Source organism: Uloborus diversus, chromosome 9, assembly GCF_026930045.1.
Source record: "Uloborus diversus isolate 005 chromosome 9, Udiv.v.3.1, whole genome shotgun sequence".
Lineage (NCBI taxonomy): Eukaryota > Metazoa > Arthropoda > Arachnida > Araneae > Uloboridae > Uloborus > Uloborus diversus.
The window spans coordinates 68794809-68820149 of NC_072739.1; the positions used below are offsets into that span (position 1 = coordinate 68794809).

Here is a 25341-nt window from a genome sequence, read left to right on the forward strand (position 1 = left end):
TATTTAAGTAAATCATTAACATTTATTAGTACAGTAAAAATACAACATGATAGCAAACATTTCTAAAGCTTCTTAAAAAATAGTGTATTCGTGTAGAACCCTAATCCAGCAATGAAAAAATATTGCAGCATAACAAGAACAAGTTATACCTCAGGTCCTCCTAAAATTTCATCTTGATAACAAAAAGTCCAGTTGAATAGTCTTTAACCAGGTAATTTCCAATCCAAATCTTAAGCAGTTCACACAAGGTCGGCCGGGTTTACACCGAAAAAATTGCTCAAAGTCCGAATTTCAGCTCGAGAACCTACCATTGTCCACGGGAATAAATCTGCAATAGCGGCAAACAGCTTATTTTATATGTATACATTTATGTGTATACATTTTGAGAATAAATCGTCTGCGTTCGAATTAAGACCTTTACATTTAGAATTTGCGAATGCTTTTGATGTTTTTAAGAAAATTTAATGTATTAAAGTAACAGTTGCGCAAATGTGTAGACGCAATATTAGTATGTTTGTTTCCTTGGATTAATCGGAATATTTGAATTATGGCAGGTATGTTCTCTCTTTTACAACAGGTGGATCAAGCACGATTCCAGAATCAGCCAAATGGTCGAAGCCATGGCAGCTAGCCAACTACTGGAGCTTATACAGGATGAGACATCTTTGTTGTGGAAGCGGGAGAAAGCGAAAGAGATATTGATCGACGGACGTCCACCGCTTAAAAACCACCTCAATGACGTTCCACACAATTTACATGTTCACTCTTGACAGTTCGATGAAATTCTCCAAAGAAACTCAAAAATATTATTGACAACACTTAATTTCGTTGAAATCGTTACTTTGGAATAAAGAATCTTTTCACCGTGAGTTTTAACTGAACCGTTAATCGTGCACCATGCGGTTTGTTTACATTTTGCACTACGCATGCCGGTATGAACGAAAGTCTTGGGACTGCATTTAACTAGTGTAGCGTCAAGACACGGAGAGCCCCCTCACATAGAAATAGGTAAGTATAATATTATCATTTCCCCAGCACCGGAAAGTCAAGAAAAATAAATAAAAATTTCTTAATATTTTGACAGCTTCAAACCAAGGATAGTAATGACTGGTTGCCAATACTCTCAATATGTCTATGCTGTCTATCTGCACAACTAGACCATCTCATCCAGCTATGGCTTCGACCCTCTTCAGCATCAAAACCAACAAGTACAGGGTGGTTAAAATTAAACGCACAGTACTCAGAGGCTCATAGGTCCGGTTCTACTGAACGGATCCGAATGAAATTTAAAATATACGTTATGCAGAACATGAGCTCGAGGTCTTGGCAAAAAAAAAAAGTTTTAATTTCTCGCCAATAGATGGCGCTGTAATGACGTAAGAAGAAAGATAACACTAAAAATTCAAAGAATAAAATAAGATGGAGTTACACATACGTATACTCTACGTGCATACCCTGTTGGTCAACAGTATGCTGAAAGCGTACGATCGCGTGTTCAACGACCGCATGCAACATATCGGGATGAATTAGTGAGACGTGGCGTACGATAGACGCTTTCAACTCTACTTCATTAGTTACACTTCCTTGATAGACGCGATCTTTGAGAGAACCCCACAGCCAGAAGTCGCAAGGGTTTAGATCTGGTGACCTTGCTGGCCAGGCAATTGGGAAAGTCCGCGAGATGACGCGTTCATCAGGGAAGTGAGTTTGAATCACAGTCTTCGCACGTCGCGCCGTATGAGCAGTTGCTCCATCTCGCATGAAGACTGGTGACCAAACAGCTTCGCTGCCTTAACGCCGGGACAACATGTTCTTCCAAGAGTCTAGCGTAGCGGTCACTGGTGACGGTACGCCGAACAAACCCGTCCCCTCTAACTGGATGTTGACAGCACCATCTAAATGAAAAGGAGCCTCGTCTGTCCATAAGAAATGCGACGGCCAGTTGTCATCCACTTCCATCCTCGCCAGAAAACACAAGGCAAAATCCAGACGTGCAGAGGGGTCGTGGGGTTTCAACTGTTGCACGAAATGCATCTTGTACGGGTAGAGCTTCAAAATTTTGCTTAAAATCATACGCACAGTTGCCCATGGAATATTCAGTGTTCGTGCTATTGAGCGACCACTTACAGACCTTGCAGCTGCAGCAGCTGTTGCAATTGCAACTTCATCTACAGTCGCCGGCTGTGTTGCATGTCGTCCTCTTCCTGGAGCAACATCTAGGGAACTGGTTTCTCCAAACTTCCGAATCATGCGTTTAACGGCACTGCTGGACATGGGGCCTCTTAAGTTTTTCATCCGCCGACAAAAACGGAGAGCTGCCGAAGCATTGCTCTCATTCTGATATCACAGTTTTACGATCAGTGCGCGTTCCTTCTTGTTAAGCAGCATGTTAACTGCGAACGAATGATTCCTTTCAATCATGCATCTCTGTTTTATACACAGAATACAATCGCTATTCATTTGCATATGGTTTTCGCAGTACAGCGCCATCTACTGGCGAGAAATGAAAACTTTTTTTGTTGCAAAAACCTCTAGCGCATGTTCTACATAACGTATATTTTAAATTTCATTCGGATCCGATTCGACTCTAGGATTCCGCGCAAGAAGGTTGTCTTTTGACCTCCTGCGCTTCTACGAATGTCTATTGTGCTTGACGATGCGGCAGCGCATAGCGCGGACCCGCCTGTTACTTCATATACTGCCCCTCTGATGGGATTATAATTTCAAACCTGGAAGTCTGTCTATTATCAGACTTCAAAATTCATGCATACACGCAGCTTCGTGGCTTCTCAGATGAGGCTGAGCACTACGTTCAGAGGCTCAGCGATCTGATGTTTCAGAAAGGCAGCGTTATCAATGCAGATTCCTGCCAGAGATGGGTGACGGAGGTCAACCGCCTGGCAGAAGGACTGCTGACGAAGTGCAGGTAGTGTTGTGGTCCGATTTTTACGTTGAGTTTTAACATCTTATCGACTACCCACCCACTCTTAAGTCCTTCAAAGGATTCAAAAGATTCTAACATTTTAACAACACTCTTATCTATCTGCTTTTCGAGGTCTTCCTAGACGAGAAATATCACGCAGTTGCTCCTAAAATATGCCTCACAATATTCGTATTCAGTTGCAGTTAACGCTCTGCGAAATTTAACATGTACAATTGCATGCCACTTTAATGCGCTTTTGCGATGAAATTCAGGAATTTATTTGACATTTCAGATTTAATAACCTCGAGAAAAAGTTTTAAATCACCTTCCGTAACTTCTGTTGGATGTATTACATATGTACTTAATGCGTTTCCAAATTTTTCTGTGCATGCGCTAGTTTTTATATGTTTTACTCTTGGTTTACATGTTTTTTTATTTCTAGGCAAACTTGAATTTTTTTGAGTTGCAGGTCTTTTTTTCCCACTTTTACCCTTTCGAATTTGAGCATTACATTTTTCTTCATGAATTTTTAAGTGATCAGTGCGTCCAAAGCGTTTTAAACAATGTTTACAAGCTGAGTGTAAAGATGATTTGTTATGGACAGTTTTTTGATGTCTCGTTAAGTTGCATTTCAAGTTGAAGTTCTTACCACTGATTTCATAGCTTAAACGCTTACTGTTTTTCGGCACATTAGATAAAGTCCCTCGATTTTCCAATTCAAACGGTGCATCTTTCTAAAAAAGGAGAAGTATGATAATAAGGAACTAATTCTTCACAGTATTTATTAAATCGTTTTCATTTAAAAAAAAGTAACAGTAACTATGATGAATTGATATTTTAACTTTGATTATTTTGCTATTATATTAAGCGCCTCCATTTTATGAGCAGTATGCAAATTATTAACCGTCGAAATCGGTCAAGTTTGTAGAATACATCAATCTCATTAATCAAAAATTGAACCTGATTATTAATTCTAACAAGTAGTAAATCCTAATATTAAATGTCAAGTAACAGAGAAAAGGGAAGTTTTATGCAACACAAATAGTTAATCTTATAAAAAACCTATATGTTATGTCGCATAAAGTGATGTAACTTTCTACTTATCAATTGAGCAATGACATTACAAATAATTAAAATGTTTAAGTTTGAAAAAATACAATGGTAAAGTAACGTTGTACTTATCAATTAAGAGTTGACTTTAAGATTGATTATTTAAATGTATAAGTTTGGAAAAATACTATGGATAACTTGCTTACCGACATTCAGGGACCCGCAATCGCAAGACACTCATGGGGATCCATCCTTATATCTTTTATCGGTAGCAGCAGAAAACCCTTCTTCTGAAATATCTCTATCAACATCTCTAAAAAACTGATTTGAAATTTCAGAAAATTCTAAAACAGCCTCTGTAGTTGCTGGTGATAATGGCTATTCAACATTGGTAAACAAAAAATATAAAAAAAGAACAGACCTGTTCAAACTTTTATTAATTATTTAAATGATTTTAACTTCTATTTAAAAAAAGTAAAGCAGCAATATAAAACTAAAATTTGAATCAAATCTCAAAGCATGAATATGGAAGAATAACGAAAATATTTACCTCATCCATCTTCTGAGAATAATCCAAATTTGAGTCCGTGGATTCCAAATTAATTTTTTAACACCTTCCAATCCAAGACGATCTCGGAATTAAAAAAACAACAATAAGTATTTAGCGAATTCTTTTAAGAAAAATGTGTGAGTGTACCTAATTTTACGGTTAGAGTTTGAAATTAATTACATCAAAAATATAAATAAGGATCTTACCTCTTCAAGAAATCATTAGTATCCCATCGTTTCTCTCGCAGCACAATACTTCAAACTGATCTCTCCGAATACCCCATGATCACGAAGTGATTCATGATTTGTCAGGTGAATGTTTCAACATTCTCAACCCCTCTCTTTCAAGATACGAGATGATTCACGACTTGTCAGGTGACCGTGTCAACATTCTCAGCCCCTCTCTTTTCAGTGCGAGTCTTTTACTTTTTGTAATAAAAATAATATAATTCAATGATATTAAAAGAAATTATTTTACCATACAATAAGGAAATAAATTAAACGTGATGTATATACATTAAAATAATTTACATAGTGGTGTTCATATGAACCAAAATGTTTTGCTATTATTTCTTCAAACACCCTTGAAAATTACGTATGTATAATTAGAGTCAGAGCAAAAAGGTGATCTCATCTTAACCAACTGATAAACAATCAAATTTTTCACCAAACAGGATAGTAGTTGTGATTCATGAGATAAGATAACGTTGGTTACACGGAGGGTTCCTGCAAAAGGGAAATGCAATTAAGTGAGAAGCTTCGTGGTGTTAAGACCTTGCTTTTTTTTCTCTTTCATTCGAACTTGTTCTTTTGTGGACTACTATTAAACGAATTTGTTCCCATCGTTGAAAGAGAATAATTTGCACCTGATATTCTACGAACATTTTTATCATGCTGAAAAATCGGATTCGATATTTAACGAACTATCTCAGTTAGACTTTCAAGAAAAAAGTGTTACAGTGTGTGGGAGAATATTCACTCCTAAGCGTAAAATATTTGCTTTCGGAGACGAAGGAGCATATCAGGGATATGCATTTTCAGGGATAAAAGTTCCAGCTACTCCATGGACTTCCCCGATACTTGAAGTAAAACACGATGTTGAATGTGCTTCAGGATACAAATATAACTTTGCGTTGTTGAACTATTATCCAGACGGAACGAGTGGAATAGGTCAACACAAAGACAACGAGAAAGATATAGAATTTGGGTCCCCTATTGTATGCCTTAGCTTTGGATCTAGCCGAAAAGTAGACTTCAACCGGAAAGTGTCGCACACGGAGCATTGAATCTACACATGGAAGTTTATATATAATGCTCCCTCCAACTAACCAGTACTATACCCATGGTATAGCACCTGACTCAAAGTGTTACAAGTCCCAGAATCAGCATTACGTTCCGGAAAATTGTAGCTTACTTCGATTCGGAGCCTAAGCCTAAACGCACTAGACTACAAGAAGAGATACGAGTTCCTGCGCCTCTGGAGACCTCGACCCCAACATCTTCTGTGAGCTCAACATCATCACCCCAACAATTGGAGGAATCACGACTGAAATTTCAAGAGACGGATCTCCCACCAACAGACACCTCGACGAGACAATTCCGTTAGATGACCAACTCTCCTCTCCTACACATTTAGCCGACATCCTGCTGATTTCAACCCCTCCCGAGGCTTTGTTCGAACATACACCTGAAGCCTCAACACCTGTGGAGCCAGCACCTATTCAAAGTTGTGAGGAATTATCCACGGATGAGTGGATAAATGACTTCCTTCCAAATAATTCTTCTGACTTCGAAAAAAAGCAATTTTCAGTATATAATTTACACTTTGGAATATACATAAATCTCATATTAGAGAAGAATGGCGATCTTTTTATTCAACTAGAGGATACAATGAGTGGATCCTGTATTAATTTTACCTCTTGTGGGTGGGTCGACTTTTGTGAAAAAATATGGAATTTTAACTGCATTTACAGTGAAAGCAGCTTCGTAGCCGCTAACGATGTTTTTGTATTGTGTTCCGACGGTGTCTGCAAGCAACAAAAACTAGAAAAAACATCGAAATCTTATTTTCAGCTTTCGAGTGATATACTTACACTGAATGAAGAAGTTTGTAAACATTTAAAGGAAAAAAACCAGGAAATTGAAGAAAAAATAAAAAATGTTGTTTTTTCATCAGTTTTAAGAAGCATGTTCAATTCGCAGTAAAAGGAAACAAACAGTGTTCCAGATACTCGAGAAGAGTGCTTTGAAAAAATTGATCAGTGCCTCCGTGATGAAATCACCGAATGTCTTAACGCGCATTTAAAATGCGAGGGTTGCAAATGTCACATCCATCGCAACGACGTCATGAGTGTATGACTGTTACGTTGCGATGAAAATATTTTTTAGTGGACAGCCACTATTTGATTTGTATGAACTTGAAAAAATTAGTTTTCACAATTATTGAAACTGTATATTTATCTTCCGACATAAGCCTAAAATAATTCGCTTATTGGGACCAAAAATCCGCTTAATTGGACCAAAAAAAAAAAAAAAAAAAAACTGAGAAGAAATGAGAGGAAAAAACTAGAAATTGTGCGTATAGAGCGAATTTGGTCAGCAAACTTAGTAAATACTATTTCATTAAAATTAATAGTTCTTGTAAATTTCAGTAAAGTCCAGTGATTTATCAAATACATTTGTTTTATCAAATTTCAGCCAGATGGCGGCACTATTTCAGCAAAGGTCAAAGTTCAGTGAAATTTTTCATTTCTTGATTTTAGTTAACACGTATAATAAAGAAAATAATTTCAATGAAATGCTATAATTGTAAAACATGTAATTTTATTATGTTGGAATTTTTAGTAACTGTTAAGTACTGTTTAGAATTTTTCACTTTTGTTTTTATTTCCTTCTGCTTATTGACTTGAATTGATATCGATCGAAAATTACGTAACTGAAATCGTATCGTTCTCAACACGTTGTTAAAGGGGAGAAAAAGGTTTGTTTATGTAGTGATAATGTCACGTAGGGATTTAACATTAGCTGAGAAAATTGATTTCTTAGATCAGATTAAGAAAAATCCGCCGAATAGTAGTCAGCGTCAGTTGGCGAAAATCATCGGCTTAGGTACGACAACAATTGTACGATTAATGAAACAGGAGAAAGAGCTGCGAGAAGAATGGGCACTACGTGAAAAACGACGAGGATCTTCTCAAAAACGGAAGCGTGAAGGCAAGGATACAGATGTTTAGGAAGCCCTGAATGAATAGTTTGCCGTTGTTACCGGACGCGGTGTGCGATTAAGTGATGCAGCTATCAGCAAGGCCGTCTTCGCATTGATCGAGCTGATTGGGCAGCATTTACCCATTTGGCAGAAATAACATCGGAAGACGTGACTAATATTGATATTGATGTAGTGGCAAAGCGAGTAACCGACTTTATCTTAAACGCAGCTAACGCTGCTATACCAAAAACCACCAAAGGCAGGATCAAGTTTCCTAAGCCTTGGTGGAACCTTGATTGTCAGAAGGCTCACAAGAAACAAAAAAAGGCATGGAACACATTTCGTCGTTATCCAACCCCACAAAATCTCGTGGCACTTAAACGAGCTCGTGCTGAAGCTCGAAGGATTCGACGAAAGAGCCAGCGGGAGTCGTGGCAGGCCTATGTCAGCACAATCACGACGTCCACCCCATCCAAGACTGTATGGTGTAAAATAAAAAACATCGCTGGCAACTACAATACATCTTGTGCTCCCATTCTAGAAGAAAACGGCTATATTTTATCTGATCACAAAGAGGTGGCTAACTGCATAGGGACTCATTTAGCAGAAGTCTCCAATGCAAATAGCTGTTGTTTTAAATTCTTGACTATTAAATTACATAAAGAACAAAGAGTTCTAGATTTTAATTCAAACATTTCTATTCATTACAATGAAAAATTTACCTATAACGAACTAAATACTGCCTTACAAAAATCAAAAAACACATCACCAGGCCCAGATGAAATTCACAATAGCATGTTAAAAAATCTTAGCCGGTCTTCATTGGAAAATATTCTGCAGCTTTTCAATAGAATTTATTTTGAATATAGATTCCCAAAATCGTGGAGTCAAGCAATAGTAATTCCTATCCTCAAACCAAGTAAACAATCTGATAAACCTGAGAGCTATAGACATATAGCTCTCACTAGTTGCCTTTGCAAAGTCATGGAACGGATGGTCAACGCCAGACTGATGCAGAGTCTGGAGTCACAACATCTGATATCCTCATAGCAAAGTGGATTTAGGCGAGGCAGATGCACAATAGACAACTTACTCCTTCTCGAAACATCAGTAAGAGAAGCATTTCTCAAACGAAAACATCATGTGAGCGTATTTTTCGATATTGAAAAAGCATATGACCGTACTTGGAGATATGGCATCCTCAAAACCCTGCACGAGTATGGGTTACGAGGTAATCTACACATCTTTCTCTATAATTTTCTAAGGGATCGAACTTTTCGCGTACGTGTCAAGTCTGTTCTGTCAGATAACTTCTTTCAAGAAGAAGGAGTTCTCCAGGGAAGTGTACTAAGCGTAACTCTTTTTGTAATAGCAATCAACAACTTAATCGAACAACTGCCTCCCGCTGTCAAGGGTACCATGTTCGTTGATGACTTTCAAATTTCTTTCTCTTCATCGAACATGAGTATCATTGAAAGACAACTTCAAATAGCTATAAATAAAGTATCACAATGGGCGGAAGAAAATGGCTTCACTTTCTCTGCTCAAAAAACATTCTGTATTCATTTCTGCCGTAAAAGAGGCATTCATCCTGATCCAAATCTTTTCCTCAATAATCAACCAATAGCTGTAAAAGATCAAGGAAAATTCCTTGGTTTCACACTTGATAAAAAACTTAAATTTATACCGCACATTCAAGAAGAAAAAAAATGCTTATTGAAATTAAATATACTTAGAGTGTTAGCAAACACTTCCTGGGGTGCTGATACAGAGTCTCTCTTAAGAGTCTATAGGGCTCTCATACGCTCAAAACTTGATTATGGATGCCAAATTTATGGCTCTGCAGCGAAAAGCTATCTAAAAGCCCTAGATCCAATACATAATCAGGCGCGAGCGCATCTGCACAGGAGCCTTCCGAACCTCACCTATAAATAGCCCTCATATTCTAGCACATGAACCAATCTCTAAACAATATACGTCTCCAACTTTCTTTAAATTTTTACTTTAAAACAAAACCTGCCACTAATCATCCAGTACATCTCCATATTTTTAATCCATCTAATGTTGTTTTATTTCGTAATCGTCCTTCGATGACACCAACATTCGGGATTCGAATGCGTCGGGTACTATCAGGCTTACAGTTACCAGATTTTAAAACTGTCAACACAAAAAAAAAAAAAAAAAATAAATTGAACCATGGTGCGAAGTAAAACTTTCTAGAATGAACGACTTCTCAAAATTCCGCAAGCAAACTACTGCCTATTCAGTTTATCAAAAAATCTTTCATGAGATCAAAAACAAATATTCTGGTTATAAAGATATTTTTACTGACGGATCAAAAGCAAACGATCACGTCGGCTTTTCCACAATAATTAATAGTCAGATCACCGCAGAAAAACTAAACCCATCTTGTTCAGTATTTACCGCTGAAATAAAAGCTATATTTGCATCTCTGAAATCAATAGCTCAGTCCAACCACAAAAAATGGGTAATATACACTGACTCAAAAAGTTCAGTGGATGCCATAACTCGCTGCAATAATAACAGCCACCCTATAGTCATTGAATCATATCATTTGTACAAAAATCTTATTCAAAATAATTTTCACGTTCTCTTTTGTTGGATCCCTGGTCATGTGGGCATTACAGGCAATGAAGCAGCCGATGCAGCTGCCAAAACCGCAAACATCATGATCGACGATAGTGTTCCTTTTAATGATATTAAAAACGCAATTTCTGAATGTCTTGACACACATTGGCAGCAGACATGGAATCTTGAAACCCTAAATAAATTACATTCGATCCAACCATCGGCTAAAGGTTTCAAATCATTGCAACTTTCCAGGAGAAAACAAGTTTTATTAACTCGTCTTCGCATCGGTCATACCAGGTTCACCCATAAACACCTCTTATGTCGTGAACCAGCTCCTATTTGTATCAAATGTAACGTCAACCAGACAGTGTTGCATATTTTATGCAACTGCCCAAATTTTAATCAAATACGTTTTAAATATTTTAATGACTTTAATCCATGTTTGAAAGACTTGCTGGGGGACCCACTCCATTGCAATTTATACTCTTTCCTCCAGGAAATTGGATTCTCCTTTTTAATTTAGTGTTCGTCTTACCATTATGTGATTTCGTCCCTTTCTTATTTTTCAAGATATTGTTTCATCCATTTTTCCTTACATGTCTTCAACGTTTATATGTTTTTAAGGCTGTCCTTCTTTAATATTAGTACTTGAATGTTTATTTTTTTATTTCAGAATATAATTACTTTTACTTTTTAAACTTATTCTTAAATAGAAAATAAATATATAACAAAAAATCGTTTGGCGCAGTATAGCCCTCAAGGGCTCTTGCGCCAAAAAAACCAAAACAACCAACCAGCCAATTTGAGTAACAGTGCTGGGAAAAACCGAAAGCTGATCCATGCGCAATGTGGCGAAGATAACTCCAATATGCCAAGAAGAAGGAGAAGGTTATGTAAGAGGTTTTTTTTTATTAAAAAATATTCCAGTAGCCAGCAAATTTACTGAGACACAAAGGCATTCATTGTAAATGAAGACATAAATTTTAAAAATGTCGTAACCTCACAGGACAACATGGTTTAACAACACAATAAATGTTTTAAGAGACTAAACTGAGTGAGCTGTATGCTACGTAGGTACCTATCGTTGCAGTAGTAAAACTAACCTGGCAGCGTCGCGTCGTAATGCTGTGGTAAGAATCAAGGGAGCCTTCATTATGCAGCCAGGTTAGGTTCGTACCAACTATACATAGCTTAGCTTCAGTCAATTAAGTTATTTTTCATTATGCGGCTGTCATATTTTCCCACGTAACTGATTCTTCTCTTGTGGAGACGGAATCATTTTTGTACTAGTTTGTAAAAAAATCATGTTTTAATTTATGAGATATTCGAGTTGAATACTGATGAATAACAATAAACCAATGACACTATAGGGGTTGTCAAATGTTTTCATCAAGCAGTCACTCTTATTATTCATTCATCTTGAATGGGGTAAAAAAACCCCGCAATTTTCATTTTCAACTAAATTGGTTATTTCTGGATAATTACAAATCAGACAGAGTTTGAATTCAGTGGAGTTATAGTTAACACACCGTTCTACGATCCTAATTAAAAAAGGTGGGAAAAGCTATCCTTTCTTGATCATTATTTTATAGAAACTGTAAATCGCGGGGTTTTACCCCCACCTACCCTAGTTGTAAACATCTTGTGGGACAGTCCAGAGGAAAACTTTCTACAATGATTTGGGGGAATTTCATCACTCGTAAAGAGATGGGGGTTTGAGAAAATTATTAAAATATTATTTTCATCCTTTTCAGTAGTTCTGTTCAGGTTTATTATCCCTACAACCTCTAAAATTGGTAAAATGTGCGATCACAATAAGTGACATCTTAAAGTGTTCAACAATATCAATGCAAAAGAAATATGTTAAGTATTTTTATAACTAAAATAAAAATCTTCGTTTCTTGAAACCACCTCATCTCTAACTATTCTTCTGTCCAGTGAATTAGGACATAAGCAGGCTCATTTGCAGCTGTTTTATCAGAAAAAGTGAGGTGTAGCATTTTCGAAAAAAGTTTTAATGCTTTTCTGTCAACCTCCCGCTATGTTTTATATATTGGAACCTTTTTACTGAAAAACTCAGGAAACTACAATCATTGTTTCATGTTAACCAGACGTCTTCTTATCGTGTACTAGTGGTATTCGCACGGCGTTGCTCGTAGTAGAAAATTAAAAAGTCTTTTGGTTCGCCTGTAAATTAGAAAAAAAGTATGATGAATTTCTCGCCAATTGGCTGGCCCATGTTCCACGTTATGATAACTGGGTAATTTACTTGTCCATCTTATGATAATTTTGTTCGGGAAAATGTTCTTTAAATTGGAATAGAAAAAGAACAAAATCAAATTTTCGAAAAATCGCTTCGAGGTGCACACTCCCATGCTACAAATTAATTTTATTTTAAATTTCATGAAAATCGCCAGAACGGTATAGGCGCTATGCGCGTCACAGAGATGCAGAGACTTTCAGCTTTATTATTAGCAAAGAAGTTAATAAATGATAGTTAACTCATGGACCAAACATGTTTCATGTTAAGCAGTTTTGCATAAAGTGTTTTCTATTTAAAGTAAATATGGCTACACATGCTGAAATTGCCCCCTGTTCAGAAACTTTATATTATTATCAATTTTATGTATCATACCAATTTTTACAGGTTGAACCTTCTCCAACTGTCAATATACAGTTCAGCAAGCCTGAAAAGAAAAGAAAAATTAATGCGAAGAAGAATGTTCCAGCCCCCAGCTAGTGAGGCAAGTTTTGGACCTCTTCAGGTTAATTTGAAAGTAAGTATCTATACAGATACTTACCTGCCAACTTGTACTGTTTGGCCTTACAATGTACAGTAGTAAGGTTCTACACTGATATTGCACGGTTTCGTGTGAAATTGCCCAGAAACCTCAAATTGTTCAGTCTTCATTTAACAAACTGTTAAACTGACAAAAGGGTACTGTTGTTATTAAAGCAAGTTCATATTCAATGTCTCATAATCATTTAGGGTACATTCAGAAACAAGCACCTGTGCCGTTGCAAGCGTTTGGAACCGATCCAGTCCCAATACATTTTAGGGGAGCAACCGCTTTGACCGCTTGAGGTGGCACCGGTGCGACCAGTGCCTCTTTCCGAGCGTAGCCCTGAAAGCATGATAAAACTTCAATCATCTGAATCAATTAGGAGTGGACCCCATTTGGATAATCAATATTTCAGATACTTGGATTGTTGCAAAAAAAAAAGGGTTTACTTTGGTGATTAATTACTGCATGCATCGGGAGAAAAAACTTTTTTAGCAGAGTTTTCAAATAAGCTAACAAAAGGGCAAGGCACACGTAGACAGAATTTTTATTTTGCGAACAGCAGTATGTTTCAGTGTCATTCTATTTTATTAATGTTGATATTTTTTGTCCGAAATTTTGAAATTGATTCGAGTAATTGGAGTTCTACTGTAAGTTTCTTGTTTTAAGGTTTTCTACAGGAGATTGTAATGTTTTCCAAATAGACATGTTGGCAGGTATGCAGATATATTTTTTAACAATTTCAACCATTACTTAAAAATAAAAAATAAAAATCCCGTAACAACTAATTTTAATGCATTTTGATAACTTTCTTCTTCTTAAGTATGTTTTATAAGTGATTTCAATCTATGAATTTTTTCTGCTGTTTAACTGATCTCTGGACTATTTTTCAACTTTCTGTATTATTTTTTCCTTATGTTTGGTTTGATAGCGAAATAAAAATTTAAAGTGTCTGTGTTCACAGTTTAAAACCAATTGCTGGTATGAAGATAATATACAGTAAGTAGATAAACTTTTTAATAAGAAAATGCCGTTTCTTTCAGTCACCTGTTCATGACAGTAAAGAGTGAAGTCTTTTCATTAATTTGACTGCAAATTTTGAAGATTTTGATTCATATTGATGTTAATTAATAATTATCTGATGATGCACGTATCTGCACAACAGTGAATGTATATATTATCTAGCTATGCCCAGTGGCACAACGTTCTGTAGCTGTCTGCGACAAGCTTTGAGAATTTCATAAACTGTCTGCAAATTTCGAGTGCAATTTTAATAAACTAGTCACACATTAAACCAGCATAATTTAATAATAATTATGATTTATAGCTTTTTACTTCAAATGTTGTAGGCATCATACATTCTTTTTTTATTTGTGAATAAAGTTTTGATGCCGTAAATTTGGAGTGTAACATGCAGCCTGTATGTCATCAATATGCGACCTGTTGAGTATATCACTCAAAAAAGAAAAAGAACGAAACGGTACTATATTTATCCTGAATGGCCAGTCAAAGTATGCCCACAAAGGAGGGAAATGTCCAAAAGTTGCGGACAACTTTTAAAAATTGTTTTTATTATTGTAGACAAAAACTCTGCAAGAGGGCTTTACTGTCGGTGACAATGACCCCGTGTTGCGGCGTTTCTGCCACTGGGTAGCTATGTATGGTTCTGTATTACGACTACATGAAGATTTGCTTATCTTAAAATATAATTCAGAGTATCTTTTTTTAAAACATGATTTTTTGCTGTTGAATTAATGAACAAGAATGTTATTTTCTTCGCAGAAAGCATTGCCTACTGCTGCTATGCTTCAAGTTTTATCTGATGATGAAGAAACTGTAGTCAGAAGATTAAACGAAGAATTTAGTTAAAAAGACACATTTGCAGAGAATGTAAGAAATAAATTTAACTTCTTGCCAACGCATTCTGCAGGTTTTGAGTGGAAAAAATCTTATCATTACTTATGTCATATGTGTGACAACGATATCGAAAACGTGAAACTAGCTACGGTGGGGCATGGTGAAGGCTGGATGGCTGAACGAAGAGGCAGGTTGACAGCCAGCAACTTTGGACGCATTATACGAAGCAAGACCTCAGATTCCATCCTCATGGATGTCATGGGCTACACAAATGATCAATTACTTGCAAATGTAGCTTCATTAAAATGGGGAGGGGTTATGGAGCGTGTTGCTCTAGAGCTCTTTCAAAACATTTGAGCCTGTTGCATGTGAATTTGATGATAAGATCTGTTGGATTATGGGTCTGTAAAAGTGCCAATTTTTTAGCTGTGACTCCTGATGACATAATGAGTTGCGATTGCCACCCCGACGCTTTGTTGGAGATCAAGTGTCCTTACACTCAAAGGTTTCTCCGACCTTGATAAGAAAGATTTTTTTCTAAATGAATCTGGCCAGTTAAAAGAAGAACACCTGTACTATGATCAACTGCAGCGGCAGATGGGTGTTACTGAAATTCATACGTGCTATTTTGTAACATATACAGAGAAATCATTAGTTTATGATGTTGTTACTTTTGATGAAATGAAATGGTCCTTAATAAAGGAAAAATTAAGGAAATTTTTTTTCACTATCATTCTGCCTGAAATCGTCCATTGCGCTAAAAAGCAAGAGTTCTGTGATGCAAATGATGCATATGTGAAGGATCTAAATCTGGAACAGTGATAAAATGTGTCTCCTGCAAAAGAGCCTTTCACAGAGTTTGCATCAAGTATTGAAAAAGAAGCTCTTGGTGTTGTGCTGCATGCAAGACAAGTCTAGTCAATTAAATAAGGAAAAAGTACTTGCGTGTATTTTGGTAAGTTGTGATATTTTTACTTTCTATACTGATCATTTAATCCAAATTATGTCACTGCTTCAATTTGATGCAACAGTATTTTGTACATTTTTTCTAATTTTCATGGTAACTCTATGTTTAGTTAAAAATATCTCAAATGATGAATTATCAGTAATACATGACAGTGAGTAGTAAAGCAGTTTTTTAACATTAATACAGTGAGAATCAATTACCCGGGATGTTCGGGACCATCACTATCCCCGATTTAAAAGGTTCTCTACGGTATCAATCTTATTGATGAGAAAACGTCTCTCCATTTATTATAATCTTTAGGTAATTTGCATATCAAGTGCTTGAAAAAGTATTCTAGATATTCTTTAGTAGTGAGTTAACCAGTCTCTTCTTGTGTATTTCAGACTGAAGAGAAATGAGAGGTGCTCAACTGGGATGTTTCATTATAGTATAAGCTCTTTGCCAGTATAATTTTGTGGCTTTCCGATCTGGGAAGAAATAATACTGAGCTTTCCTGATCTGAGGTAGCCTGATCGGGTACTTGTTGGACTTACAACCAAGCAGTTGCTGGTGTAATATTGACCAGTTGAAGACCGTCCGTGTATGCTAATGGTGACTGATGCACGTAAAATCTGTCGTGGTCAAAATTTTCATCTGTCGTGGTCGCTTGTCAGATTCACGGGGCACAAAAAGTTGTTTACCCTAATGAAGCAAATAAATACCTTAAATTTGAAAATTACAAATATCAACTTAAAACATCATTTGTAATTTATGCGGATTTCGAGTCCTTGTTGATGAAAACCGATACATGTTTAGGATCCCCAAATCAATCACATACTACTGTAACAAGTCATCATATACCTTGTGGGTTTTCATATGTTATAATTGATCCATATGGAAAACCACTTTCAAAACCTGTAACTTACAGAGGACCAAATGCTGTTGAGGTATTTTGAAATAATCTTATTGTGGAAGAGGAGAAGATAAATCAAATTTTAAAAAGTCCCAAACCGATGAAAATTACGCCTGAACAGGAAATTGATTTTCAAAAAGCAGTACATTGTCATATTTGTGGTCATGAATTGTTAAATGATAAAGTACGTGATCACGATCACCAAGGGACAGGTAGCTATCGAGGTGCGGCTCATAATTCTTGCAATTTGGGTTATGTAATCAGTAAAAAAATACCAGTCGTCATGCATAATTTACGTGTATATGACGAGCATATAATTATGATTAGTATAGGAAAATTTAAAACAAAGGATATTATTGTATACCATGTAATATACAAAAATATGTTTCATTTTCTCTTGGAAAATTACAGTTTATTGATTCTCTGCAATTCTTAAATGCCTCAATAGATACATTAACTAACTTGCCAAAAGACAAATTTCACATAACCATGCGTTTTTTCTCCCGACAAACACAAGTTTGAACTAATTTAAAAAAAGGAATTTATCCATACACTTATATGGATAGTTGGGAAAGGTTTAACGAGGGGCATCTCCCTCCTCAAAGTACATTTTATAATGATTTATCGCATAGTCCAATTTCGGCTGAAGATTATGAATATGCCATTAAGATCTGGGATACGTTCAACATAAAAACACTCGGGCAATACCACAACAAAAACCATTACAAAATTGACCCTTGCCACACGTACACTGCCGCAGGATTTTCTTGGCAAGCGTGTTTAAAAATGACTAAAGTTGAAATAGAACTACTAACTGATCCCGACATGTACCTGTTTTTTGAGAAAGGGGTTAGGGGTGGCTTTAGTACAATTGTAAAAAGATATAGTTGTGCCAACAATAAATATTTAGATAATTTTAATCCAAGTCAACCTTCAAAATTTATAATGTATTGTGACGCAAATAACTTGTGCGGGTGGAGTATGGTTCAAAAGCTTCCTATTAATAACTTTAGATGGCTTTCAAATGAAGAAATTGAACAATTCAATTTAAATACCATCAGTGATGATTCGGATGAAGGTTTTGTCTAGTGATGTGCCGGATAGTTAAAAAAGTAGATCCGTGGATACGGATACGGATCATTAGTGTCAAGATCCGCGGATACGGATCTCAAACTTTTTTTTACCCGATTCAACTATCCAAGTGTAAAATTTGTTACGGAAGGTATTCCCGTCAGAATAATAGCAGTTTCTTCAAAAAATGTCAACTGCGTCAAAAATATAATCAAGACTATGATGTACTCTTTAAAGAAATCTCCGTTTAAACTGAGGGAGAGTTGGAAGGAATGGGCCAGAGCAGCATTAATGCTTAGATGGAATGTGAAAAATTATTTCTAACTTGCTCGGTAGATTTAGGATACAGGAACAAGACTGTAAAGCTGCTACTGGACAGGCTAGAAATAATTTTTCGCATTTTATTTCAGCATAATTGCAGCGCTGACCCATTCCACCGAACTTACTCCGACCGACGAAATACAGAGTTGGGAACACCTTTACAAACAGTAAATACAACAGAGAATTTAAACTCACTTTTTTGGAAGGATGCCGAGAAAAACAAAAATGAAGAATAACAGAAACCCCAAAAGCTAAAATCACAAGACATACAAAATCTGCTCTAGGCACATTTCCTTTGCCTTTATCAAGATTTCATCATATTAATTTAGACATCGTTGGCCCGCTTACACCTGCTCACGGAAACTACTATCTACTTACGTGCATCGACCGTTACTCCAGATGGTCGGAAGCATTTCCTATAAAAAACCAGACTGCAGATACCATAGCTAAAACGTTTATAGAAGGTTGGGTTTCTAGATTCGGAGTTCCTCACGTTCTCACTACAGATCGTGGCTCGAACCTGCGAAGTAATCTTTTCACTTCCCTTTGCAAATTTCTGGGAACTCAACAAATTAAAACTACTAGTTATCATCCTCAAGCGAATGGATTCGTAGAGCGCTTTCACCGTCATTTAAAGAGTTCTTTGACGGCTCATTCGTCAAATTGGTTGGATTCCCTACCATTCGTCATGCTTGGGATCCGTTCAAGTGTAAAAGAAGATCTTGGTGTTTCGCCTGCTGAGCTTGTATATGGTCAACCTCTCACACTACTGGAGAATTTTTTTCAGATTCCCATCCACGTATTCCTCCATTGGTTTATGTGGATCTCCTGCGGCAACATATGAGAAAACTTAGACCTGCTCCAGCTTCTCGTCACGTAAAAGATTCTACATTTGTGTTTAAAGACTTGTCTACTACAACTCATGTCTTTATTCGAGTTGATCGTGTGCGTAAACCTCAGGAGCCCCCTTACGTTGGTCCTTACAAAGTAATTTCCAGAAATGATAAAGTATTTCATCTGGACATAGATGGAAAAAAATCTTCTGTTTCAATAGATCGACTCAAACCCGCTTTTTTTGATTCTGAGCTTTCAAAGTTCAGAACCGTTAAAAAATATTGTCACAAAGTTTGGAAGAATCTCTCGTCCTGTAGTCCGGTTTCAATTATGACGCCTTTCGGACTGCAGGGGGAGTATGTGGCAACGCCAGATTATGTAAATTTTTCATTACGTGATGTGCATCACGTAGAAGATATAAAACCATGTCGCGACACGCAAGCGAGTTGCTTGCTATCACTTTAAGTTTATTCCTAACCTTTTTGTTAAGTATAATGTGTGCAATATTTTAGAACTCAAATAAAAATCAATTGTATTTGTACGTAGTGAGTTTTCAGCTTATACATTTTAGCTACTTCAAATTCAAATACCCGCTATAGCCGCAATCGAACTCGTACGAAACCAGGAAGTTTACCTTTGTAACAGTGTGGCTCCAGCACAAGTGAAATATCAATATTATCATTTTAAAGATTCAAAATAAGCTGCTGCGTAGCCTTTTTAGATTTGTGCCAATTCAATTGAACAAAAACAAGACGACCAGAAGAAAACTTTGCCATAGGCAATTCGACTAGCTATTTGACCTCTTATAAAGTTATGGCAGGAGCAGCTTTGGGAAAAAGGTTTGTGCATGACATCCACTTTTTTAGCATCACTATGGAGTTTTTTGTTGTATCTAATGCAGTTAACACATCCTGAACTTCACGATTCGGGCAGACATCGCTTTTGTGTTCCCCGGCGCAGCAATAGCAAGACAGTTTATTGATACAATCACCAGACTTGTGATTATACCCGAGACAAAAGAAGCACCGATTTATCGCAACAAAATCTTCAGTACGGCACATGTTCCACATTATTTTCAAGGATCCAACAACAATAATTTTTTTCCGTATCTTCGGATGTAGTTCAACCACTACACTTCTCACATACTGAAACTTCTTAAAAACAAAACGAAATCTAGATTCCTTCCAACACTCATCCGAAGCAATGATTTCAGGATTTTGCTCCCGAATGACATCTAGAATTTCCGAATCGGTAACGTTTTTTGGCACATTTTTAATTAACATCGCTGGGTTTTTACGCTTAGGAACCATTGACTTCTGGAACTTCGGATTTTCATCAATAATTGACATCAATTTATTTCTATCTTTCTCAGAAGCACAATTGACTATTATCCGATTTTCACTAATTCCTTTTACAAATCGAATCCCTATTTTCTCTCTTCTAGGATCGACTTGAGTCTTAAATAGTTTTCTGACATCGTCAGAATTATAGTTTTCAGCCGAAATCAGAACAGTTGGTTGGTTGGTTTGGTTTTTATGGCGCAAGAGCCCTTGAGGGCTATACTGCGTCAAAAGATTTTTTGTTATATATATATTTTTTATTTAAGAATAAGTTAAAAAAGTAAAAGTAAGTATATTCTGAAATCAAAAGAATAAACATTCAAGTACTAGTATTAAAAAAGCAAAATCAGAACAGAACAACATTGTTTATTACTTGGCAGTTCGCTTTGGTTATTGCTAAAAGGTGGCGCCACAACGCTGCTGTAGGAATTCTTCGGAAATGAATTAGCTTCTTTCAGACTTTCTTTACAAGCTTCGACAAATTTATCACACTTAATTTTAGCAAAATTGTTATAAATAGAAGATTTTAACTCACTTAGAGCCTGACTGGCCTCCTCTCTCATCTTTTGATTCATATTACACTTGGATTGGAGGGCTAAATCGATCAAAATACACTGTTTTTTGAGAGCAGCAAAAAACGCGTCATCATCGCCTTCCGCCATCTTTTCCCTCAGGGTTGAGTATCGGAGGAAAAATGATTAATGCTTTGACTCCGAATTCGACTCCGTGGATTTTGGAAAGACTTACTCCGAATTGCTACAAAATCAATTCAATTCGAGCGAACAAAATGAGACTCCGACTCTTGAAATTAATGCCTGCGACTCCGGACTCTGAACTCTTTACATCAAACAGTTTTGTAAAATTAGTTCTTTTTATATATGTAAAAGTGGACATATGGTTTTGCTACTTTTTGGTATGATTTACATTGAGTTACCTTGCTTTGCCCCGGAAAAATATTCGAAACAACGGGTGACCCCGCCGCAGCCCCGGTCAGGGGCACGTCCAGCTTACATATTTGAGAAGTCAGAAATTCGGAATTTACTGAATGAGACTCCAAATCTTGCTGAATGACAAAACATACGGGTATGCTTTATACACACATAATAAACATGTAATGAAAAAGCAGGCCCGGCGAGAGGCCATTTGAACCTAGTTGGAAAATGAGGACGAGACTAGAGTCAAATTAGAATAAATTGCATATAAGATTTATCGGGAAAGGGGTCCGGCCACAAAAGTAACTAGAGGTCCGCCTTGGCTCTCGGCGGCTCTATGAAAAAAAGAGTTTCCGTCATTTAAAAATTTTAGTTAAGTCCCCAAATTTGCCTAATCGTCACACAAAACCTATTGAATAAAGAAATTTTTAGCGACCTCCGTGAACTCCCATTCGCAACTCCAATAAACTAAAGGGGGCGCTGCAGCCAATGTGTAATGGCGGACGAAAAAGGTAAAACAAACCAATGCCGTAACTTGTAACTTACTTTGAAGCTTCTAAGCTTCTGACAATTATTTTTCGTCGTGTTTGTGGGAAGCTTTCTTTTCTATTCCTTCGAAATTACATTACATCACAAACTGTCTGAAGTCTCTAATTTACCCCAAAGAAAACACGTGGAACGGTTGGTTGGTTAGTTGATTTTTTATGGCGCAACACATGGAACGGAATGTTTTACCTTTTTCAGTTGTTTTGTTAATCACCGCAAGGTAGCGTATTCAAGCTCTGGAGTTGCGAATTGGGGGCTTTCTTGCTCAACACTGAAAGCTGAAAAACAAAAAAAGAGCCTCAGTGGAAAATAATATAATGCCTCCAACGCCTGTTTACAACCGGGTCAACCAATTTTCTACAAACCTGTGAGTAATCTTTTTTTTTTTTTTTTTTTTGGCATTTCTTGAATTATTTGTATTAATTTACATAATAAAATACTTTTTTTATGCTTTTTTCTTTTGTCCTTTCTGGTAAGAAACCCATTAGCGCTAATACGCTGCCAATGTGTCTCTTCAGGCAACCTCTTTTCCGTATTGTGTCTCACTTTGAAAGCGACCTTAACTGCGACCCTTTCCTGATATGCGCTATTCATGTTCAGGTTCGCAACGTGCGACATGCTTTGCATTTCGAGTGAACTCCGTTGTGCAGTAAGTGCTTTTTCTTATCAAAGTTTTATTTGTCCCCTGTGAATATTTAAACATTCTTTAAGTTTATTTGTCCTCCATTGCATCTTGATTATATTGAGTTTTAATTTTTGTATTTCAAAAGTAAGTTAAAAATGTAACACGTGCAGTGTACGTTGCATGCTATGCTTATTTTAGGAATCGAAAGCATTCTTTAGGACCAACAAAAATTTTGAAAATATCATGATATTTTTAATATTTATTTTTTTAACTACGATATTTTCAATGTAAATTGAAATTAATAATTGTACCATTGTTCATTTATTATTAAAAATAACTAAAAAGTTATGTACTATCTTTTTATGATGTATTAATGCAACAAAGTAATAATATTCCTTTTTTACTTAATATTCATAAAATTATTATTAATGTAAGTTTTCTTATTAAAAGTGACTAATTAAATATGAAACATTGGTCAGAGAAAAAATGTCTTTTGACTCTGCACTGAGTAATGTATATTATTTTTTTCTAAATCATATAACTGTAAAAGTAGCTAACAGAAGAAAAATGAGTAGAACAGCTAATGCTTGATAAAAATGTTAAATGAAATATTAGATATAAATAATAAAAGAAACCTTAATTTTAAGTCTACATATTGCAATAACAATATAAGAAAATAAAGAGTGATTCGAATATGTATTTACTATTTTGAAGATTTTAGTATGTGTTGGTTGAAAATATCGGATATATATCAAAATATCGGATATTTTCGAAAATATGATAATTTCGAACCCTGCTTAAAAATAATATTTAGATGGAATCGGATATCTCTTTTGACATTTAGATGCTTGTTTCTTTGTGTGTGTGTGTGTGTTTTAAATATGCTTATTGAATTGTGTTGCCTAATTTATGTCAAAAAATTTTTAATATTAAAATATTGCTGCTTTGAATCTATTTCCGGAATTTATCAGGTATTATTTATGTTTGATATTGAAATTTTATTTATACACTTTAGGGTTGTTAGGTTTGAGTTTTTTTTTTTTTTTTTTTTTTGGTAGTATTAGTTAAATTATCATTTCATCCTTCATTATTATTTTTTATAACATTACTTGAATACTTATTAAAGTTGTAATTATTGAATTACTTTGATCTTTTAAAATTATTCTCATGCATGATTTAAGCTTAATAAGCTGTTTCAGTTCTAGCATTTTTGCTCCACTTCTATTGCATCACCAGGGTTGTGCTATTTTGTTCAAAGAAATAAAATCTATAAGTATTTAATGGCTTAAAGAATTATGGTTTTTCGGTTATGCTTTTCCTTTGAAGAGGGGATAAATGTAGTATGTTATTTAGGATAAAATACTAATAGTTTTGTGGTATTTAGTGAAATAAAAAAATGAAGCTTTTTTTTTTTTTTGCAAACAAATAATTTAAAAACAAGGTGTCGAATTGTACCCAGGGTCATGGCGTGCCCCTTGTTAGTTATATTGTCTAGGCCTCCCCCCATAAAATTTCTGTTCCTAGCCTGGTTCCGTCTAGGTTGACACTGCAGTTTCTCTGAGGGACCCTGAAGTACCCTTGGCTTTCTTTTTTAGCAAATTAAATTTTTGTTAAGTCTTTTTTAGACCTTATTTTGTTTAAATTTCATGTTGATGTACATTATATATTTTCTCTTTTTCCCGAGACATAGACAAAGCATTTGGTGCCAGAAAATTGTTATAGATTTCATCAATTGCCAGGCTTGATTAATTATTTATTTTATGCAAATGAATGTTTAAAAAAAATCAGACTTCAAGGTTGGTTGGTTGGTTTGTTTATTTTTTATGGCGCAAGAGCCCTTCAGGGCTATACTGCGCCAAACGTTTTTTTGGGATAAAATATATAGATAAGTATAGGAGTAAGCGTGTTTTCAGGTGAGAGCTATAAACATAGGTAGTTTAAAATAAGTAATAAAAAACAAGTAGACATTAAAAACATTTAAATAACGTATGAAATAATATGTTGGATAAAACACCTTGAATAACAAGAAAAAGACATCACATTTTAACGGCACAAACACTAAATTAAAAGGGAGAATCCAATCTCCTGGAGGAAGGAGTACAAATTGCAATGGGGTGGGTCCCCCAGCAACTCCTTCAAAGAGGGGTTAAAATTATTAAACTATTTAAAACGTGTTAGGTTAAAATTAGGGCAGTTACTTAAAATATGTAACACTGTCTGATTCACATTACATGTAATACACGTTGGAGCTGGTTCGCGACATAAGAGGTATTTGTGAGTGAACCTTGTGTGACCAATGCGAAGTCGAGCTAGTAATACTTGTTGTCTCCTGGTAAGTTGTAAAGATGTGAAACCTTTAGCCGAGGGCTGGATGGAATGCAATTTATTTTGTGTTTCAAGATTCCAGGACCGCTGCCAATGCGTGTTAAGACATTCAGAAATTACGTTTTTAATGTCGTCAAAAGGGACAGTGTCATCAACCAGGATACTTGCGGCTCTGGCAGCTGAATCGGCTGCTTCATTGCCTGCAATTCCCACATGACCAGGGACCCAACAGAAGAGAACATGAAATTGGTTTTTTATAAGATTTTTGTATAAATGATATGACTGAAGGACAATAGGGTGGCTGTTATTGTTGCAGTGAGTGATGGCTTCCACTGAACTCTTTGAGTCAGTGTATATCACTCATTTTTGGTAATTGGATTGGGTTATGGATTGGAGAGATGTAGATATGGCTTTGATTTCTGAAGTAAATACAGAGCAAGATGGGTTTAATTTTTCTGCCGTAACGTGACTGTTCAATTCATCATCGAAATAGCTTGATTATTTGGGAGAGCAAATTCTTCTATTCGAT

At 35.9% G+C, this 25341-nt stretch overlaps 1 protein-coding gene across 1 annotated transcript; it reads left to right on the forward strand.

Moving 5' to 3' along the window:
• Positions 1-2875: 2875 nt before the first annotated feature.
• Positions 2876-15834, forward strand: LOC129230300 (uncharacterized). Its single transcript, XM_054864698.1, is given in 6 exon segments — positions 2876-2926; positions 14885-14966; positions 15033-15302; positions 15305-15464; positions 15466-15743; positions 15746-15834. Coding segments are annotated over 6 exon segments (930 nt in total).
• The last annotated feature ends 9507 nt before the right edge of the window (positions 15835-25341 follow it).